Source organism: Tenrec ecaudatus, chromosome 10, assembly GCF_050624435.1.
Source record: "Tenrec ecaudatus isolate mTenEca1 chromosome 10, mTenEca1.hap1, whole genome shotgun sequence".
Taxonomy (NCBI): domain Eukaryota; kingdom Metazoa; phylum Chordata; class Mammalia; order Afrosoricida; family Tenrecidae; genus Tenrec; species Tenrec ecaudatus.
In genome coordinates, this window is record NC_134539.1 from 108838405 (window position 1) to 108856126 (window position 17722).

Here is a 17722-nt window from a genome sequence, read left to right on the forward strand (position 1 = left end):
TTGTAAGGAGTTGGAAACAACCCAAATTTCCATCAACAGATGAAAGGATGTAAAAAACTGTGGTACATACGTACAATGGAATACTACACATCACTAAAAAGCAGTGATGAATGCATTAAGCACATGGGAAGGACAAGAGGAAATTATGCTAAGTGAAGTAAGCCAAGCACAAAAGGACAAGTACAACATGAGTCTGCTGAGGTAAGCTTACAAAAAAATGCAAAAGGGACATACAGAAAAAGCTACTGTATACAAACATTCCTGGGGTGAAGTCCAGGTAGTACGGCAGGGACCAGACCAAATCCAGGGATACATATGGTAGCCAACTAAAAATGGAGGTGGGGGGCGGGAAAGAAAAAGAAATGGGTAGCGGGGGAACAGGGTACTAACCCACCCAAGGGGAGGGTATTGTTGATATCCCCACAGGAAAAGAGGGACGAGACTTCAACCCAGTGCTTCAAGATGTGAATGCAACATACTGGCATGAAGCAGGAAACCAGTAGAGAGGTCTGAGGGGCCAACCCTAATCCCAACTACATTGATAGACACCCCTCCCCCAAGGAGAATTTACTTCAGAGGACAGCACTGAAGCCACAGCTCAGGGAGAGGGGCATGTCTGATCAGAGCGCACAGGAGCAAATGAAGGGGGAGGAAGAGAGAGTGGAACACACCCTGGTCCACCTAGCCTTGAGGACAATACTACTGCTCAGAGCAGCCAATGCACAGAGAGGACTATAAGGCCGGCCCCACTATGAGACAGGACATCTCTCACTGACCCATAGCCCTACGGGGGACAACACTGAAGATACAGTGCAGAAATTGCACCGAATCTGACCCCACCACACAGGCTAAGCACTAAGGGTGTACAGCCAGGCAGTGGGGCGAGGGTGCAGGGAAGTCCTGAGGGAATACCAAAAGTAGACTTTGGGGCCAGGGCGTGGCACCCCATCAGACTCAACTGGAAAGCACTCCTGGGGGTCAACAGACAGATCTTGAACTATTTACAGGCTTTTCTTTTGGGGGGTCATTGGGGTTATTTTTGTTGTTGTTGTTGTTTTCTTTTGTTGCTTTGTTTTGCTCTGTCTTGTTTTTGTGCATATTGTTGCATAAAAATGTTCTGCATGTCTATCTCGATAAAATAGGTGGGATAGACAGTCTGGAGGCAAAAACAACAAGACCGACGGTTCCAGAGGGACATGGGAGAGGGGGAGGTGGGGGGAAAGGGAGTGGAATTAACAAACCCAGGGACAAGGGAACCTCAAGTGATCCATAATCAGTGGTGAGGAGGGTGCAGGATGCCTAGTAGGGCTGGTTCAAGGACAATGTAACAGAGAGGAATTACTGAAACCCAGATGAAGGCTGAGCATGATGGTGGGACAAGAGGAAAGTAAAAGGAAATAGAGGAAAGAATTAGGAGGCAAAGGACATTTATAGAGGTCTAAAAGCAGGCATGTGCATGTGTAAATATATTTATATCTGATGATGGGGAAATAGATCTTGGGTGGGAACTGATGGCACCATCACCAAACTAACCAGGGCACTCCTTCATTTATATTCCCCTTCACCTGCCAATGAGCCTCCACCCTGCATCCAGCCCCGAGGAAAGACTGGCTTTTGAAGGCAGGTGGGATGTGGGATAAGGAACCCTGGGGGGAGGAGGAGGGGCCTCTGGAACAAGTACTGGGCTGCCAACCACAGGGCCCATGGTTCAAACTCCCCAAGCATTCCGCAGGAGAACAGGTGAGGCTGTCTCGTAAAGATGCACAGCCTCGGAAACCCCAGCAAACAGCTCTCCTGTCCTGCATTTAGAATAGTCAGGACGGCAGAGGGTGCGGGGGATTGTGGGATATGGAGGCGACATCCCCGTCCTCCCCGTCCCCCACGTCCTTACCAAGCTGGAGCTGGCATGGCTGAGCTTATCAAAGCGGAACTTCAGGTTGGACCTCGGGGAGTTTCTGCTTTTGGCATCTACGAGAGAAGAAGGGTGTCCGTGAGAAAGGGGTAGTGCTATAGCAGTCACTTGGGCTGTGAGTATGGGTTTTGTTCTGTTTGGGGGTGGGGGGAGTCAGGGAAAGGGAATCACTTCTTCTCCCCTAGGCCCTGTCCCCTGGGCTTTCAAGTGGCCCTTCAGCTGCCAGGACACTTTCTTCATCTGTTAAAGGGGGTAGTAACACAAGGCCCCAACCGTTTAGCCTGCTGGACCTAACACATCAGGAACTCACTTAAACTTTCAGAAATGCTTCAAACTGGTTGCTAAGCACAGCCACTTAAAAAATTAAATTATATAGGCTGACACTAAATACATTATATTGAGATGAAGGCAACTGTACTCCAATCTATCGCTTCTCAATTATTTTGCTGCCTCTTACTAGTGTCTGTGTGGCATGGCATAGTGGTTGTGTGATGGGCTGTAATTTCAAGGCCCTAACGCCAAAACCACCAGTCACTCGGCGGGACAAAGACGGGGCTTTCTCCTCCCACCAGGAGTTGCAGTCTCCGAAACCCACAGGGACAGTTCTACCCTGCCCTACAGAGTCGCTATGAGTTGGCATCGACTCGATGGCAGTGAGTTTGGCTTTTGTTTTGGTGCTCTTAAGATGAATGGTGATAATGCTCTGTTACGGTGCGTGACTGGGCCTCTCTTCCCAAGTCCATACTCAGTGATGTCACGTTGGTGATACACAATCAACCACAGTGGGAGTTCTGACACCACGGGAATCAGAAAGCGCTACAAATCAAGGCTGCCTTTGCAGTCTTGTTGTCTAGGATTAAAGAACTCAGGGAGAAATTATTAATCATGCAGACTCAAAAGATGGTGTGTTGCCCATAGTGACTGCACTGTGACCAACCAAGCCAAAGTCCCTGCCATCAAGTCAATTCTGACTCGCAGCGAGCCTGTGGGACTGGCTAGACCTGCCCCTGTGGGTTTCCAAGACTGTAACTCCTTTTTCTTCTTTAGGGCGGCTGGTGGTTTCAAACTGCTCGATTTGGGGTGAACAGCACAACACGTGATCCACTATGCCACCAGAGCAAATATTTTTTTCCAGTATTTGAAAACTACAGCAAAAGCTGGAAAGCGGGTCAGACAGAAACCTGTCCAAGGAGGACAAGACACCTACTTCCCACTAATGGAAAGTGATAGGAAAGGGCCAAGGCAGCATCTTGTCAAAGGCAGACGACTCAGTGGTGGAATCAAGCCGGCCCGCACTTTCACTGTACTACCTGGCTCAGGGTCTGATCTCCGGGGCAGGTAAGCTCTCCTCACTCCGTTTCACTTCCACCTTACTCACAACATACCCAAGATTACCCACCAATGCTCTACCGAAGCTACATGTTGCTGGCCATTTGCAACCTCAGATTGGCCATGGGTGCAAATGTAAGGCAAGAATCAATCAAAGGCCTTTTGTGAGAACCAATGAATTGTGTGGAACTTTCAGTAAAAAATAATATACTATACAACTCACTGCCAACCAATTCAATTCCAACTCATAGCAACCCTATAAAACTGCCCCTCTGGGTTTCCAGGAGTGCAAATGTTGATGGAAATAGAAAGCCTCATCCTTCTCCAACAGACAGGAGAGTGGCTTTGAATTGCTGGCCTTGCAGTTAGTAGCCCAACTTGTTATCCACAATGCCACCAGGGCTCCAGTAAAAAACAGTGCGGATTTTATTACTATGTGTAAATTGTGTCCTTCAGACCCTTTGTATAAGTAAGAGTTAGGGCAAGCACACACAGACTGGTGAGTGTGTTGTGTGTGTGAGAGAGTTGATGGTTAAACCTTCACCCGATTCACCTCTGGCCAAGGGACGCCACAGTTCAGCTTGGTTCCCCTGGAGGCTGTGGGCTTGTTCCTGGTGTTTCAAATGAGGAGGTTCCACCCAGCCCTGGGACTACCTGCCCCTGGAGGCTGCCAGTCCCCACTCTGGGCCCGGGACGTAAAACGAAGCAGGGTCAGCGCATCTAAGATGAGGGGAGTGAGGCAGATAGAGTTGGGTCAAAATGTAATAGCTTATCATTTGAGCTCCCTTTTGACCCATTTTTAAATTGTTTCACTTTTAAAATATGTTCTGCTTCCTTTGCGATTGAGGTGGTTGGTTCTGTGTGTTGTTTTGTCGTGGTTGTTGGGTTTGCTGCTGCGGCTCGCTTCCCGTGTGTGTTTTGCATGATTTTCTGAATATGAAACCCGGGGTAGATAACCCTATAGCGACCCTAACTGGATTCCTGGTTACTGGGGGACCTGGCAGGGGCGGTTGGGGAAGATGAGGAGTACACTCAAGAGGGATATGTTCTGAAATGGATTGGTGAGGGCTGTGAAACTCTTCTTAATGTGATTAAACTATTAAGTTGCATGCTACGTGAAGCATATGTTAATAAGACTATTCAAAAAGTATTACGATGATGCAAGTCAGGAAGGGCAGGAACTCTGAGGCCACCTCCCTGCCCTCAGCCTAAAATGGGTCTCCTCGGGCCCTACCCTAATCCCACCCAGTGGGCTCCAGCACAACCTCCATGAAGGTGAAAGAAGATCGAGGGGGTAGGCGTGGTGTGACGGGCACTCCTACAGCAGTCACCAGGCCCTTCCCAGCTCCTTTTACTCCAAACCTTATGGATTTCTGATATTTCAATGTTTATTTAATCTACATTTTTCCATAATAAAAATCAAGGACCCTGTGTGATGATCCATTTTATGGATGAAGAAGCTGAGGCTCCAGGAGGGGAGTTTGTCACTGCAATGATGTAGCCCGAGGAAGCTGGGCGAGAGGACACGGGAGGCTCTGCAGCACCACTGCCTGGAAGGGCTTTGCTTCGTGGTTAGCACCTGCCCTGTGTCCCCCAAAACTGCATCTCTGCGTCTCCAGCACACTGTGAAGGCCCCCTGGTCCTTTCTGTGCTTCTATCACTGGGTCCAGGACTTGTCACCACAGCCCATTGGCTCCTCTGAGGTGGGGCTGTCCTGTTTGGGTGGGTTGAGCAGCATCCCTGACTTCTACCCCCACCCACATGGCCATCGTGAAAATCAGGATGTCTCCAGACATTGCCAAATCTCCCTGGGAAGCGAAATTGTCCCTTGTTGATTTATACTATCCCCCCACCCCCCACTATTCCTGTGCTTTTTGCAAACCCTGACATAATTGTTTTTCAGTGAGGAGAAGTAACTTGCCCCAGTGGTGGTGGGCGGGACACCAGAATCTGGGCCAGCCAGTGGGGTTCACCCCCAGCTGGGCTGCCATCCCTGGAGTGGGGACCCAGGCTTCTGATTAAAGGCATTGCAGGCCCTTGCCCGGTCCACCTGGATTTCCCCTCCGACTCACCTCCTCTCCCGCCCACCCCTCTTCTTCTGCTGCAGTGCTGGGCTCACGGGCCAGAAACCCGCAAGTCACAACTGAACCGGGTCAAGTTCACCCCTTTGACAGCGCTGAATCCACTTGCTTCTCCCCACTGTCCAAGCCACCACTGCAGTCCTAAACCCATCACGTGCCCCACCCCATGGCAACGCCCCACCCGACCCCTCTGCCAGCACCGCAGAGGACTGCTTCCCAGTCCTCTCCTGCCTCACACCCATCCTTTCTGCAAAGTGCTCTTTTCTCCGCCACGTGGTGGCCCTCGTGTAAGACCCCTGGGAGACTTGATTTCGGGAAGGTTCAGGGCTAGCAGGATGACATCCAATTCTCGCCAGTCTACCCCGGCAGCGCCCAGGCCCCTGCCCTAGACCCTCACCCCTCCCTGCCTCGAACTCTTTCCCTCATCCCCCTGCCTGCAACACTCTTTCCACCTCTTAGCTATGCTGTCCAATAGGACAATGGGGCGGGGCATAATGGCCAGGGGGGAGGGGGACACAAATGGGGAGGGGGAGGGGCAGGCGGGGTCGGGGGAGTCCAGCGGAAAGAGACCGTCTCCACTTTCAAAGCACACAATCCGGGCTCCTCCATGCCGAGGTCATTTCTCCCCTGGGCACCTCCGTCTCCGCATTCAGAGGGAGGGAGGACAGAGCGCAGGCCTCTTACCCGAATGACCAGGCCAGGTGAGCCCAGCAGGGCTGAGGAACCCAAAGCCGTGCAGGTAGAGAAGAAAGGACCACTCCCACAGGCCCCGCATGTGTCCCCCGTGAACGGCGGTCAGGACACGGCCCTCCGCACCCACCTCGCATGCCCGGCCATGCCCTGCACCCCACTGACCCGTGGGACTCCGGCTCATGATGATGGGGGTGGCTGCCGCGCCCAGGCTGGCTGTGGGGCTCTCGCTGCTCGGGGACGGGCTGTAGACAAACACCTCCTGCTTGAAGGGCGACGTTGTGGACAGCTGGCTGCTCTGGGGGGAGAGGCCGGGTGAGCAGGGACCGTCCCCCACCCCAGACCCCAGCCTGCTTCTGTTGAGTCCACTCCGACTCCAGGCCTCCCGGCGTGTTCCAGAGGAGAATGGCTCCACGGGCTCCCATGTCTATGGAAGCAGATCACCTGGCCTTTCTTCGAGACATGGCTGGGTGGGTACAAGCCGCCAAGCTCTAGGTTACTCTTCAAACATCCCCCACCACCACCACCACCACCAAAAAAAACAACCACTCCCTGCCATGGACTCGATGCTGACTCCAAGTGACCCTAGAGGACAGCTCCGTCTTTCTCCTTCAAGAGCAGCTGGTGGTTTCAAATCACTGACCTTTCAGACCACAGGCAAACCAGTAACTACTACACCACCAGGGCTCCTAATTGAGCATAAGTCATGTGTGTCACCTAGGGGCCCTTCCAAGCTCCCCAGGGTGGCCCAATCCGAGGCTGGTCTGAGACAGAACCGTCAGACCCAGGGCAGCCCTCTCTCCCACTCCCCGCTCTGACCTGCCCTTTCCCTTCTTGCTGTCGTGTCAGTGTGTGCGACTAGGATGCTAGGAGCTAGGAGCTAGGTCACCGGTGTTGCCAATGCCAGCAGGGTCGCCCACGGGGAAGAGGTTTCAGCGGGCTTCCAGATCAAGACTGGACTACAGAGAAGGGATAGGCGGCCCCTTCTGAAGGACTAGCCACTGAAAATCTTATGGGATGCAGCAGACGGTTGTCAGAAACAACGGGGCAGGGTTTCCTTCTGTCATACAGACTCCCGTCAGAATGGACTCAGCAGCACCTAACACCGGCTTTCAACCCTGGCACCAATCCCTTCCCTGGGGTCCCTGCAGCCGAGAGCCCCCACACAGCATGTCTTTGTTTTCCTGCAATGGCAGCTACTCATTTGGGGAGCAGGAGGGGTGGTGAGGATGGGGGGGAAGAGGAGGGGATGAGAGAGGCGGGTCTCCAGGACCACTAGCCCCCACCTCCAAAAGGCAGAGCCAACTGATGGCCACTTCTTGTTCTCCTACGTGCGCCTGGACCCACAGAGCCTGACGGGAGGAGGGTTCTGCTGAGGCAGGTGGGTCCTGAGCACCCCAGGCTGGCTGGGGCCACACCTACCCCGCTGTCACACTCCTCCATGGCCTCGCCCTCCCCTGCGGTGCTGCTGAAGCTGCTGGTGCTGGAGGAGGAGCGGGAGATGTTGGCTCTGCCGTTCTCCTTCAACTTGATGAAGGGCCTGCAGGGGACAGAAAGCAAGGCCAGCCACTCACACCCAGGCCCCTAGGCCCGCTGGAGAGCAGGGGCAGCCCCAGGGAGCCGTTCCTCTCTCCCTGACAGTCGGGGTCTGTGCTCAGCCTATCTGGAGGCCGGGAGTTTCCTCCCGGATTCCCAAGAGCTAAGGCCAGCTCTTCCCTCACCCACACTCTTCTTACTTCTCTTTGTTCGGGCAGATTTCCGGAGAGCTGGGGTTGGACGAGGTCTCAGACTTGGTTTCCTGAGAAGAGTGCCCGCCATCCGGGGTCTTGGGGGTGCTGGATGCACTGTCGCTGAGGAAACGGGAATGAAGAGGAGTGAGGTGGAGCAGGTGACCACCACCACCACGGGCATAAGCAGAGCCCTGCCAAGGGCCAGGCCCCCAGCGTCTGCTGCGGACAATCCGGCTTTCTGCACAGTCAACGGCTACTCCAGGCTCCTGCCTCAGAGTGGAGGGTGGCCAAGGCAAGGGCCCTAGGTTGGTGCCCTCAGCCCACACCTACCCCTCACCCAAGAGGGCTGCCCTGCCTGGCAGAGCTACTGGTCAAGAGAGGGCCACCTGGGGAAGGGCACAGTGGCTTCCATGAAAACCACCCCTAACAAGCCCAGGTTCCTCCCCAGATGCCAGCAGAGCCTCTGCTGCACTACCCCGGGGCTGGGTCCCATGGCTGGCAATAGGCGCTCCCAGAGGAAGGGGGCTCTGCCTCGGGGGCACAGAGTTCATGTGGACGGTGGTGGAGCCCTGTGGACAAGAAGAACTGGGCAACATGAAGAATGCACTTGATGCCACATAAAAAGTGTTGATTTGTGATGTATGATTGTACCATAATTAAAAAATTAACTAAAGTGATCATAATAAGCTTGTGGTGACTGTGGTTAACACACGAGGTGAGGCAGCCTGGGTGCTCAGAACAATGCCTCACACAGCAAAGTGCACAGGGCTGCTCTTAGTTCACAGCCTGAGGGCTTCCCTCTCCTGCTGTGGCTGTGCCAACCGTAAGGCCACCGGTTCAAGGCCACCATCAGCTCTGTGGGAGAAAGATGAGGCTGTGTATGCCCATAACAACTTTACAGTCTCAGAAACCTTATCAAGCTCACTGCCATCAAGCCCATGCGGACTCCCGGCGACTCTACAGGACAGGCAAGAACTGCCCCCGTGGGTTTCCGAGGCTGCAAGTCTTTCCGGGAGCAGAGAGCCTCGCTGTCCTCCCTTGGGGGATGGGTGGTCTCAAACTGCTGGCCTTGCACTTGGCAGCCCATGGTGGGCCTCCACTCTACTCTGTCCTGTAGGGCCGCTGTGAGTCAGAACCGACTCGGAGCAAGTACACTTGGTTCTGGGGATTTTGTTTTGTTTATGAGTCAGAATCAACCCCATGACAGTGGGTGGTCCATAGTTAAACATTAAGTATAATGCAAATAAAAGTTACTTTTAAAAACTTTTAAAAAACATATCATGTTCCAGAAGCCCTAAGGAAGGCTCCTTCCTCTGCCCGACAGGATGAGCCGAGAAAGACTCCCACAGAAGGGGACGTGTGAGCGAAGAGGAAGCAAAGCATCTGAACAATGTCTCAGCCTGGGCCAACAGGCTGCAGAGACGGCGGCCGGGTCTGCCCGAGCAGCCTCAGCAGAGAGAGGTCAGTGAGTGGGTGAGTGAGTGGGTGAGTTGGTGGGTGCGTGGGTGACTGATTGAGTGGGTGAGTGTGTGAGTTAGTGGGTGAGTGAGTGAATGGCTGAGTGAGTGAGTGAGTGAGTGACTGAGTGACTGACTGAGTGAAAGAGTGAGTGAGTGAGTGAGTGAGTGAGTGAGTGAGTGACTGACTGACTGACTGACTGACTGACTGACTGACTGACTGACTGACTGAGTGATTGAGAGACTGAGTGAGTGAGTGAGTGAGTGAGTGAGTGAGTGAGTGAGTGAGTGAGTGAGTGAGTAAATGAGTGAGTGACTGAGTGTGTGAGTGAGTGAATGGCTGAGTGAGTGAGTGAGTGAGTGAGTGAGTGAGTGAGTGAGTGAGTAAGTACAGAAGGGGAGGGTTAGACTAGAGGGAGCATCTTCTCCCGAGGCTGGCCACCTGTCCACTACAGTAGTGGAACGCCAACAGCTCCCACAGCCAGACAGGAGTGGTCCAGCCCAATAGTTACCATCGTGTCCGGATGTCCCCTTGGCCCTCAGAGCCTGTGTGCAGACGGGGAAAGAGCCCCGACCGACGCTTGATGGGGCTCCGAGACTGGCCCTTCCCGGTGGCTGCTGCCACAGGAGGCTGCCAATGAAAGTAACAAAGTGAGTGCTCACACCCCGAGCCCACACACCCGAACCCATACCCAAACTGGCTCCAGCCTCCAGGCGGGAGAAGACCCCAGGAAATACCAGTTCGAAAGGTTGGGATTTACACAACATGGGGCTAAGACCACAAGACATAGCCAGTTGTTATGGGTTTCCTAAAGCTAAGCCAGGTGACCCCAGGAACACAGTCCCTCCCCTTCCTATTACATGCGCACCCCTAGTGCATCCCCTTCCTGTCACGCTTATGCCTATTGTACATCCCCTTCCTGTGATGGGTATGCCTGCTGCACAGCCCCTTCCTGTGATGGGTATGCCTGCTGTAAGCCCCTTCCTGTGATGGGTATACCTACTGTACAGCTCCTTCCTGTGATGGGTATGCCTGCTGTAAGCCCCTTCCTGTGATGGGCATACCTGCTGTACAGCCCCTTCCTGTGATGGGTATGCCTGCTATACAGCCCCTTCCTGTGATGGGTATGCCTGCTGTATAGCCCCTTCCTGTGACGCGTGTGGTTTCCTGTAATCACACCCCTAAGTATATATGGACTTTGCCAGAAATAGAGACCCTCCTGCCCTCTCAACCCGAGCTGTGCTCAGACCTGGCTGGTGAGATCATTGCCATCCAAGAGATGAAGATGCTACCATGAAATGTGTCTGACTTCTTTATTTTACCCTCATGGGGAGAGGAGCAGGCAGGGGAGAAGATGCTTAGATGCCTGGTCCATTCATGCGCTGTGCGACCTAGGCCAGTGACGGACGGCCCTCTCTGAGCCTCAGGCTCCTCACTCACACCAAGGAAGCCCTTGCACTACCCTGCTCTCCTTTCAGGCCTTCTGGGAGGGGCAATATGAGAATATTTGGGAAGTTATAGGAGTCATAGAAGCCCCAAACCAATCAACGCTTCTCTGTTTTACAAGGGCGGGCCGTGCGGTCCCCTTGCCTGGCCAGCTCCTGGTGCCAGTGGGAAAAGCAAAACCCACCACCAGTGCAGAGTCGACTGGGGCTCTTCGTAGTGACCCTGTGGGACCGAGAAGAGCAGCTCCATGGGGTTTCTGAGCAGTGAACCGTCAGGAGAGCAGGCAGCTCATCCTTCTCCCTCGGAGCGGCTGCTGGCCTCGCCGTTGGCAGCAGAGTGCTGGAGCACTCACCACCCAGGCTCCTTGGTGCAAGCCAACCAGGCCCAAACTCCCAGACCAGCAAGGGACTCCACTCTGAAAAGTGCACACCAGCGGTGAAGAGCAAGGGCTTCGAATTGGTGACCTGCATGTAAATCCCAATTTTCCCGCATGGTGGGTGACCTTGATTGAGCAAGTTACCTAACGCCTCTGGGCTCCCTTTGCTTCAAACACAAAATGGCAGGCACATCCTCACCAACCTTGAATAGCTGCTACAGGGACCCCAGGAGACCATGTCTATGAATAGCTTAGCACAGCGCGACAGGCCCCGGACGTGCCTGGAGCACCAATCAGCACATGGCATGCACTGGTCTCGCTCGGTCATGGGCCCCAAGCCCCTGGGCAGAGAAATGCATCCAGGAGCAGTGCACAGAGGCGGCCTCCAGGGATGGAGGAGGCTCAGAGAGCAGACCCACTGGGGGCTTCTCGTGGGGGGCAGCCCAAGGGCTGCCTTGGACAAAGACCCCAAAAGACCACTTGCAGAGGACAGGGACTGGGTCACTGCTCAGCAAGCCTGCATGTCCCTCTGTCACCCAGCTTGCACTGCTCATGTCATCTAACCCAAGCCCAGGTGGGGACACCCTCTGCCCATTGGCTTGGGGGACCCTCAGCTCCCACATGCCCACCTGCCGGCACTCACCGAGAAGGTGGTCTTGGTGACCTCCACACTGTTGTGGGAGATGCCCCCGCTGAGGCTGCCAGGGATGCCCCCGCTGTGCTGCTTCTTCTGACTGCCCACCACGGTCTCCATGGAGTGGCTGCGCACGCGGATGGCTCTCTGTGGGGACAGGGGTGGGGCAGCATCCTGAGAGGCAGCCCCACGACCCTGCCCTCTTCATGGGGTCTGTGTAGACCCAAACTTCAGCATGTGAGCTTACCCTCACACACACGCACACCCTCACACACATACGCAATCACACACACATATATACATACCCACTCGCACAAGCATACACACACTTTCACTCACACACACATGCTCACACACACATATGGTCACCCACAAGGCCCACACTACAGTCACTACAGTTTACAGGCTGTCCACATATTCTGTCCCAGGCTCTAGGCCCGGGGACTCTCCGAAGGAGGCGGTGAAGGCAGAGCCATGGAGGTCTGAGGGGCCAGCATCCAGCTCCGCTGTGAGATGGGCAGAGGTTGTGGCCCATTTTACAGCTAAGGTAAGTGGGGCTTCGGGAGCTCAGTGTGTGAGTCTGGTCTAGTTCCCAGTCTCTCTGAGTCCTGTCTGTGAAATGGGAACAACGGCACAGCCGGTCACAGCATGGCCTCACACAGAGCCTCAGGGCCAGGCACCAGGTCTCTTTTTCCCCCCAAACTCTAAGCCCCCTGTGTTTAGCCACTGGACCCTCCCTTCTGCTGGCAAACCCATGAGAGGGGCTTGTGGTCATCTGCGCACTTAAGGCCTCTGGTGAGCCATCTCTTGGTTTCCAGGTGGCCTAAGACACATTTCAGGACAAGCCTGAAGTCTGAGGCCACGGCTGAGCGAGACACACGCCCTGAGGCTGCACAGAAGGGTTGCAGTCTTGATGGGGGTGGGGGGGAGCTCGTCTTCCTCCTGGACAGCACCTGTTGAGTACGAACCAGCCACGCGCCTCACCCACGGCACCTCCAGGGCTCCTTCCACAAACAAAAACCAAATTCACTGCCATCGAGCCAATTCCAACTCACAGCGACCCTACAGGGCACAGCAGATCTGCCCCTGGGGGTGTCCCAGACTGTAAGCCTTTGTGGGAACAGGAAGCCCCCTCTCTCCCGAGGAACGACTGGTGTTTTCAAACGGCTGCTGGCCTTGGAGTTAGCAGCCAACGCGTTACCACTAGCACACCAAAACTGCCTGGCCAAGGTGCCCCGTCTATCTCTATGTTCGCAGTCATTCGTGCGTGGTGCAGAGGGCTGATGTGCTTGGGAGCTAGGGGAAAGGTTGGTGGCTTGATTTCACTCAGGTGCCTCAGGAGAAAGACCTGGGGGTCTCCTTCCAAAGCAGCAGCCAAAGAAAGCCCCACAGAGCACTTCTACGCTGACCCCCAGGGGGTCGCTGTGAGTCGGAACGGACCCCACGACAAGGGGGTTGGATTTTCTATCCTCCCTGTGACAGGAAGCGTTTGTTGCAAGCTTTTCATGTACCCAGCACAGCGCCGGGAACTTTAAGGCATGGCCTCCCTCTTTAAAGAGTATTCAAGCCAACTGGGAGGAAAAGACACTTCCAATTGAGCACTGCTAAGAGGGCCAGGGCTCGTGGGAGGTCTCCCTCCCTCCCTCCCTCCCTCCCTCTTTCTCTGCATTAATTAGTTGTCCAGGGCCCCCAGGGCCTCCGAGTCACACACACAGTCTCGCTCATATTATTAGTAGCTGACACGCAGGGGCCACCCCCTGTTCCGGGCTGGTAGGGCCATCATCTGGTCCAATGTCACCTCTTCTCCTTGGAACATAGAACCAAGTCATCGCCAATCCACAGCAGGCAGACTCGCCAACCCCTGGCCAGGGGAGTGAGAGATATCTGCCGGGGGCTTTAGAGAAGGGTAAAACCTAAAACCATAGTCTTGGGCCATGGACGCCAAGCCTGCCGGTCAAGGCAGAAAGCGGAGAAGGGCGGAGGATGCAGGTAAAAGAACAGGGAGACTGATAGCCACCTGGGGTCATGCAGCCTTGGCTGATGTAAAGTGAGCTAGCTCACACACCTCATGCTTGAGCCCTCTAGAGCAGCCCGACTTCAGGAAACAGATGCCAAGGGACTCACAGGAAAGTGCTGTGCCCCTTGCGTGTGCCCCCACACACACCAGCATGTGCCTGCTAAGGCACCTCATGTGCCAAGTGCAGGAGAATGTGCGAGGCCCTGCCCCTCCCTCAGGCGAAGGGCTAAGCCTGTGCAAGGGACCCCAGGGGACCATCACGAGCACAGAACCCCACCTGCACCCTTCCCAAGCCAGGCAGCAGCTATCTCTGGAAGTCAAGGTCGTGCCACTTGAGGGGGGGGGCGGGGTAGGGTGGCCAAGGCCCACACCTTGCTGCCATTTGTAACAATGTTGACACTTACAGAGCGCTTAACTCTTCTAGGAGTCTCTAAGGGGCTCTACAGGCAAGGTGGGGTAGGCTTTGGGCTGCTAGCCACAGGTCACTGGTTCAAATCCTCAAGAGGTTCAGCTCCTCGAGAGAGAGGCAGCTGTCTGTTCCCATAAAGATTTCATCTCAGGAATGGGCTTGAAGGCAGTAGGTCTTTGGCCAGTACAGTTAACACACTCCATTGCTAACAAAACATTGGAAGTTCGAATCCACCCCGAAGTACCTCGAAAGAAAGGCCTGGGGATCTGCTTCCAAAAAGTCTGTCTATCCAAGACCCACAGATTGAGTACACGGTTCTACTCTGAGACACACGGGCTCATACACAGTTCTACTCTGAGACACATGGGCTCAGTGCACAGTTCTGAGACACACGGGTTCAGTACACAGTTCTACTCTGAGACACACATATTGAGTACACAGTTCTACTCTGAGACACAGAGACCCAGTGCACAGTTCTACTCTGAGACACACAGACTCAGTACACAGTTCTACTCTGAGACACACAGATGCAGTACACAGTTCTACTCTGAGACACACAGGCTCAGTACACAGTTCTACTCTGAGACACACAGACCCAGTGCACAGTTCTAATCTGAGACACACAGGCTCAGTACACAGTTCTACTCTGAGACACACAGACCCAGTACACAGTTCTACTCTGAGATGCATGGGCTCAGTACACAGTTCTACTCTGAGACACACAGACTCAGTACATAGTTCTACTCTGAGACACACGGGCTCAGTACACAGTTCTACTCTGAGACACACAGACTCAGTACACAGTTCTACTCTGAGACACACAGGCTCAGTACACAGTTCTACTCTGAGACACACAGACTCAGTACACAGTTCTACTCTGAGACACAGGCTCGGTGCAGAGTTCTACTCTGAGACACACAGACTCAGTGCACAGTCCTACTCTGAGACACACGGGCTCAGTACACGGTTCTACTCTCAGACACAGGCTCGGTGCAGAGTTCTACTCTGAGACACACAGGGTTGCTAGGAATCTGAATGTGACTTGATGGCAACTGGTTTGGTTTGAACTCATTTTCAGGAGCCCCTGGGCTGGGCAAATGGTTGGAGCCCTTGGCTGCTCACTCAAAGATTGGAGGTTGGAGTCTGCTTGATGTGCCTCAGAAGAAATGCCTGGGAAGCCTCTTATGGAAAGTCAGCTGCCGAACACCTGGCTGCAGTTCCGCTCCAATACTCGTGGACTTGCCCCCAGAGAAAATCAACCAGGCGCCAACTGGAATTTGGCTTTGGCACTTTGCAAGAGCCTCCCTGTGTGCCCCAGGATGCCTCCCTCTGGGTGTCACACTTTCCACTGTCTTCAGTCTTCAAAAGGGGCAGGTGACTCAATGTTTGGGTGCTGGAGGGACTAGAACATTCTGGCTGTTTTCACCATGGTGAAAAAAAACAAAAACTGTTGCTAGGTGACAACTCTGTTCCGGGGTCTAGAGAGGGAGCGAGAGATGACCTCCGGATGTCCCTCATGGGACAGCTCTGGCTCAGCCTAGAGGGCAGTTGACATCAGAGGTGCGGGAGTGGTAGGCTCCATGCGTCATCGGCCGGAGTGGCTTGTCTCCTGGGAAGTCGTGCTTGCAAGCGGCCCTCCCTCCCTCCTGGATCTGTTTCTGGGTAGAAGCAGCCTCGTGGTGTGAATGGGAAGGCAGGCGGGAGCCAAGACGTCCCCTCTCCTTCAGGGCGCTGCTGTGTGTCCCACGGCTCTCATCAGCAAGGACATTCCAAATGAACCACATATGCCCTGGCCCGTTCCTCACTGTCTCCTTCCAAGCGGCACTCGCAGTGGGTGATGCCCTGAGAGGGGGTGTCTGCTCCACTGAGCTTCGCCGGCATGAGCTCGTTAACTCTTCACACTCTGGGCACAGGCAGATCAGGCATCTCACAGAAAAAGCCATCCACGGTCACCAAACAGGTCAGAGATGAGACCAGGACCCACGGTCACAAAACAGGTCAGAGATGAGACCAGGGCCCAGGCTCAAGACCTTTGGCTCCAGAAGAAAGCATGCCAGGCCCCGAAAAGTGGTCCAGATTGAAATGATGCTTCAACTGGTTCATGGATTCAGGATGCTTAGAAATGAAGGGGGTTCCTCATTGCTTGACCCGACTCCGAGCAAGCATACATAGAACAGAGCCAAACTGCCCAGTTGGGCGCCATCCTCACACTGCTCTTGTGATCGATGCAGCCACTGTGTCCCTCCATCTTGTCAAAGCTGGCTCCATGGCACCCCAAACCCACCCCACCCCCGAGGTCAATAGCAGAGAGGATGCCTTCTCCAAACCCGATGCTGTTGCCAAGGCCAGGGAGAGGGTTTGAAGAGACAGCGGGCTGGTGGGATGTGCAGCCGTGCCTCAGAGGATAGGCCTGGCAATCTACTTCAGGAGACCAGTCATCCCGTGGAGCCTGTTTCTCACCGCAACGGCTATGGGTAGGATGGCAGGCTGCAGACCAAGGTTAAGCAGGAAGTGGTTTGAATCCTGGTTCTTCTTGCTCAGCATGTGAGGCACTCTGAGAGTCTGTCTCTTCCTCTGTGAAATGCCCGAGAGGGTCCCTGTCATGAGGGCAACGGGAGGCAATGCACGCAATGCCCAGCACGACACCTGCCCCAACAAGGTGGCCCTCCTGCCCCGCTCACATCCGACAGATCTCCCGGCGGTATGTCTCCGTGTGATGAAGAGCAAGTAAAAACATAGAGACCAGAAATGAGTGGTTTCCCAGGGGAGGAAGGAGGGAGGGAGGCAGAGACTTGCTCAGGGGGCACTGAGTTCGCGTGAAGGGGGGCAGCAGGATTGGGAAGGAGCGTGCACAACCCGAAGGTTGTAATCAATCTGATCAAATCGTACGTGTGGAAACTGTTGAGATTGGCCAGTAGTGTGTGTATATTTTCACCATGACTATATGTATACATGTATACACATATTCTATATATGTTATGTATACATACATTGTATGTATATTACATATACTTTTTATTATTATTTAAAAGAAGGAAGGCCAAGGAAACTTAGCTCCCAGTGAGCCCTCGCAGACCCTGGGCTGGGGGACGGGAAGGGCCTTGTTTTGTTGACAGGAGGGCGGGAGGACTTGCTGTAGTCATGGTGAGAGGCAGTCAGAAGGCGCCGCCATGCCCTGCGAGCTCCTTCTTGATCCAGTCTTTAAATACACTCTGCTTTCTCTTCAACGGAGGTTTTCCCGTTGTATTCTGTCGCCGCGGTCGGTGGAGTTTGTCTGCTCGTTGGGATTTGGGAGGCTGTTCTGCTTGTGGAATCCAGAGTAGGTAAATCTATGGAGCCAGCAGCGGGGTGCGCCGGTGGCTAGGGGGTGCTAGCAACAACGAGTACGGGCGAGAAGAGACATCCTAAAATGGATTGTGGGGACGATGCACAACTCTTCTGAATATGACCGGACTATTGAAAAGTACAGCAATGTCAATATGACTCGTATAAAAGAGGAGAGAAGGAGGGAGCAGAGGGGGTGGGAAGAGAGAAGGAGGGAAGGCAGAGGAAGGCGGAAGAAAAGACAGACAGACAGGGAGGCGCAGCCTGGCATCAGCTTTCAAAGGTCCCTTGGGAACACTTGGACCCTCTCTCATTT

General features: G+C 54.2%; 1 protein-coding gene across 1 annotated transcript in view; it reads right to left on the reverse strand.

Annotated features, from left to right (window-relative positions):
* Positions 1-855: 855 nt before the first annotated feature.
* The window catches only part of RAP1GAP2 (RAP1 GTPase activating protein 2), a 273779-nt gene continuing 256912 nt past the window's right edge, over positions 856-17722 (reverse strand). The window contains exons 19-25 of the mRNA XM_075559607.1: positions 11666-11803; positions 9712-9830; positions 7749-7862; positions 7435-7552; positions 6178-6310; positions 1892-1968; positions 856-900 (exon numbers count right to left, since the gene is read on the reverse strand). Coding sequence (XP_075415722.1) covers positions 856-900; positions 1892-1968; positions 6178-6310; positions 7435-7552; positions 7749-7862; positions 9712-9830; positions 11666-11803 — 744 coding nt within the window. The remainder of the gene's footprint in view (positions 901-1891; positions 1969-6177; positions 6311-7434; positions 7553-7748; positions 7863-9711; positions 9831-11665; positions 11804-17722) is intronic.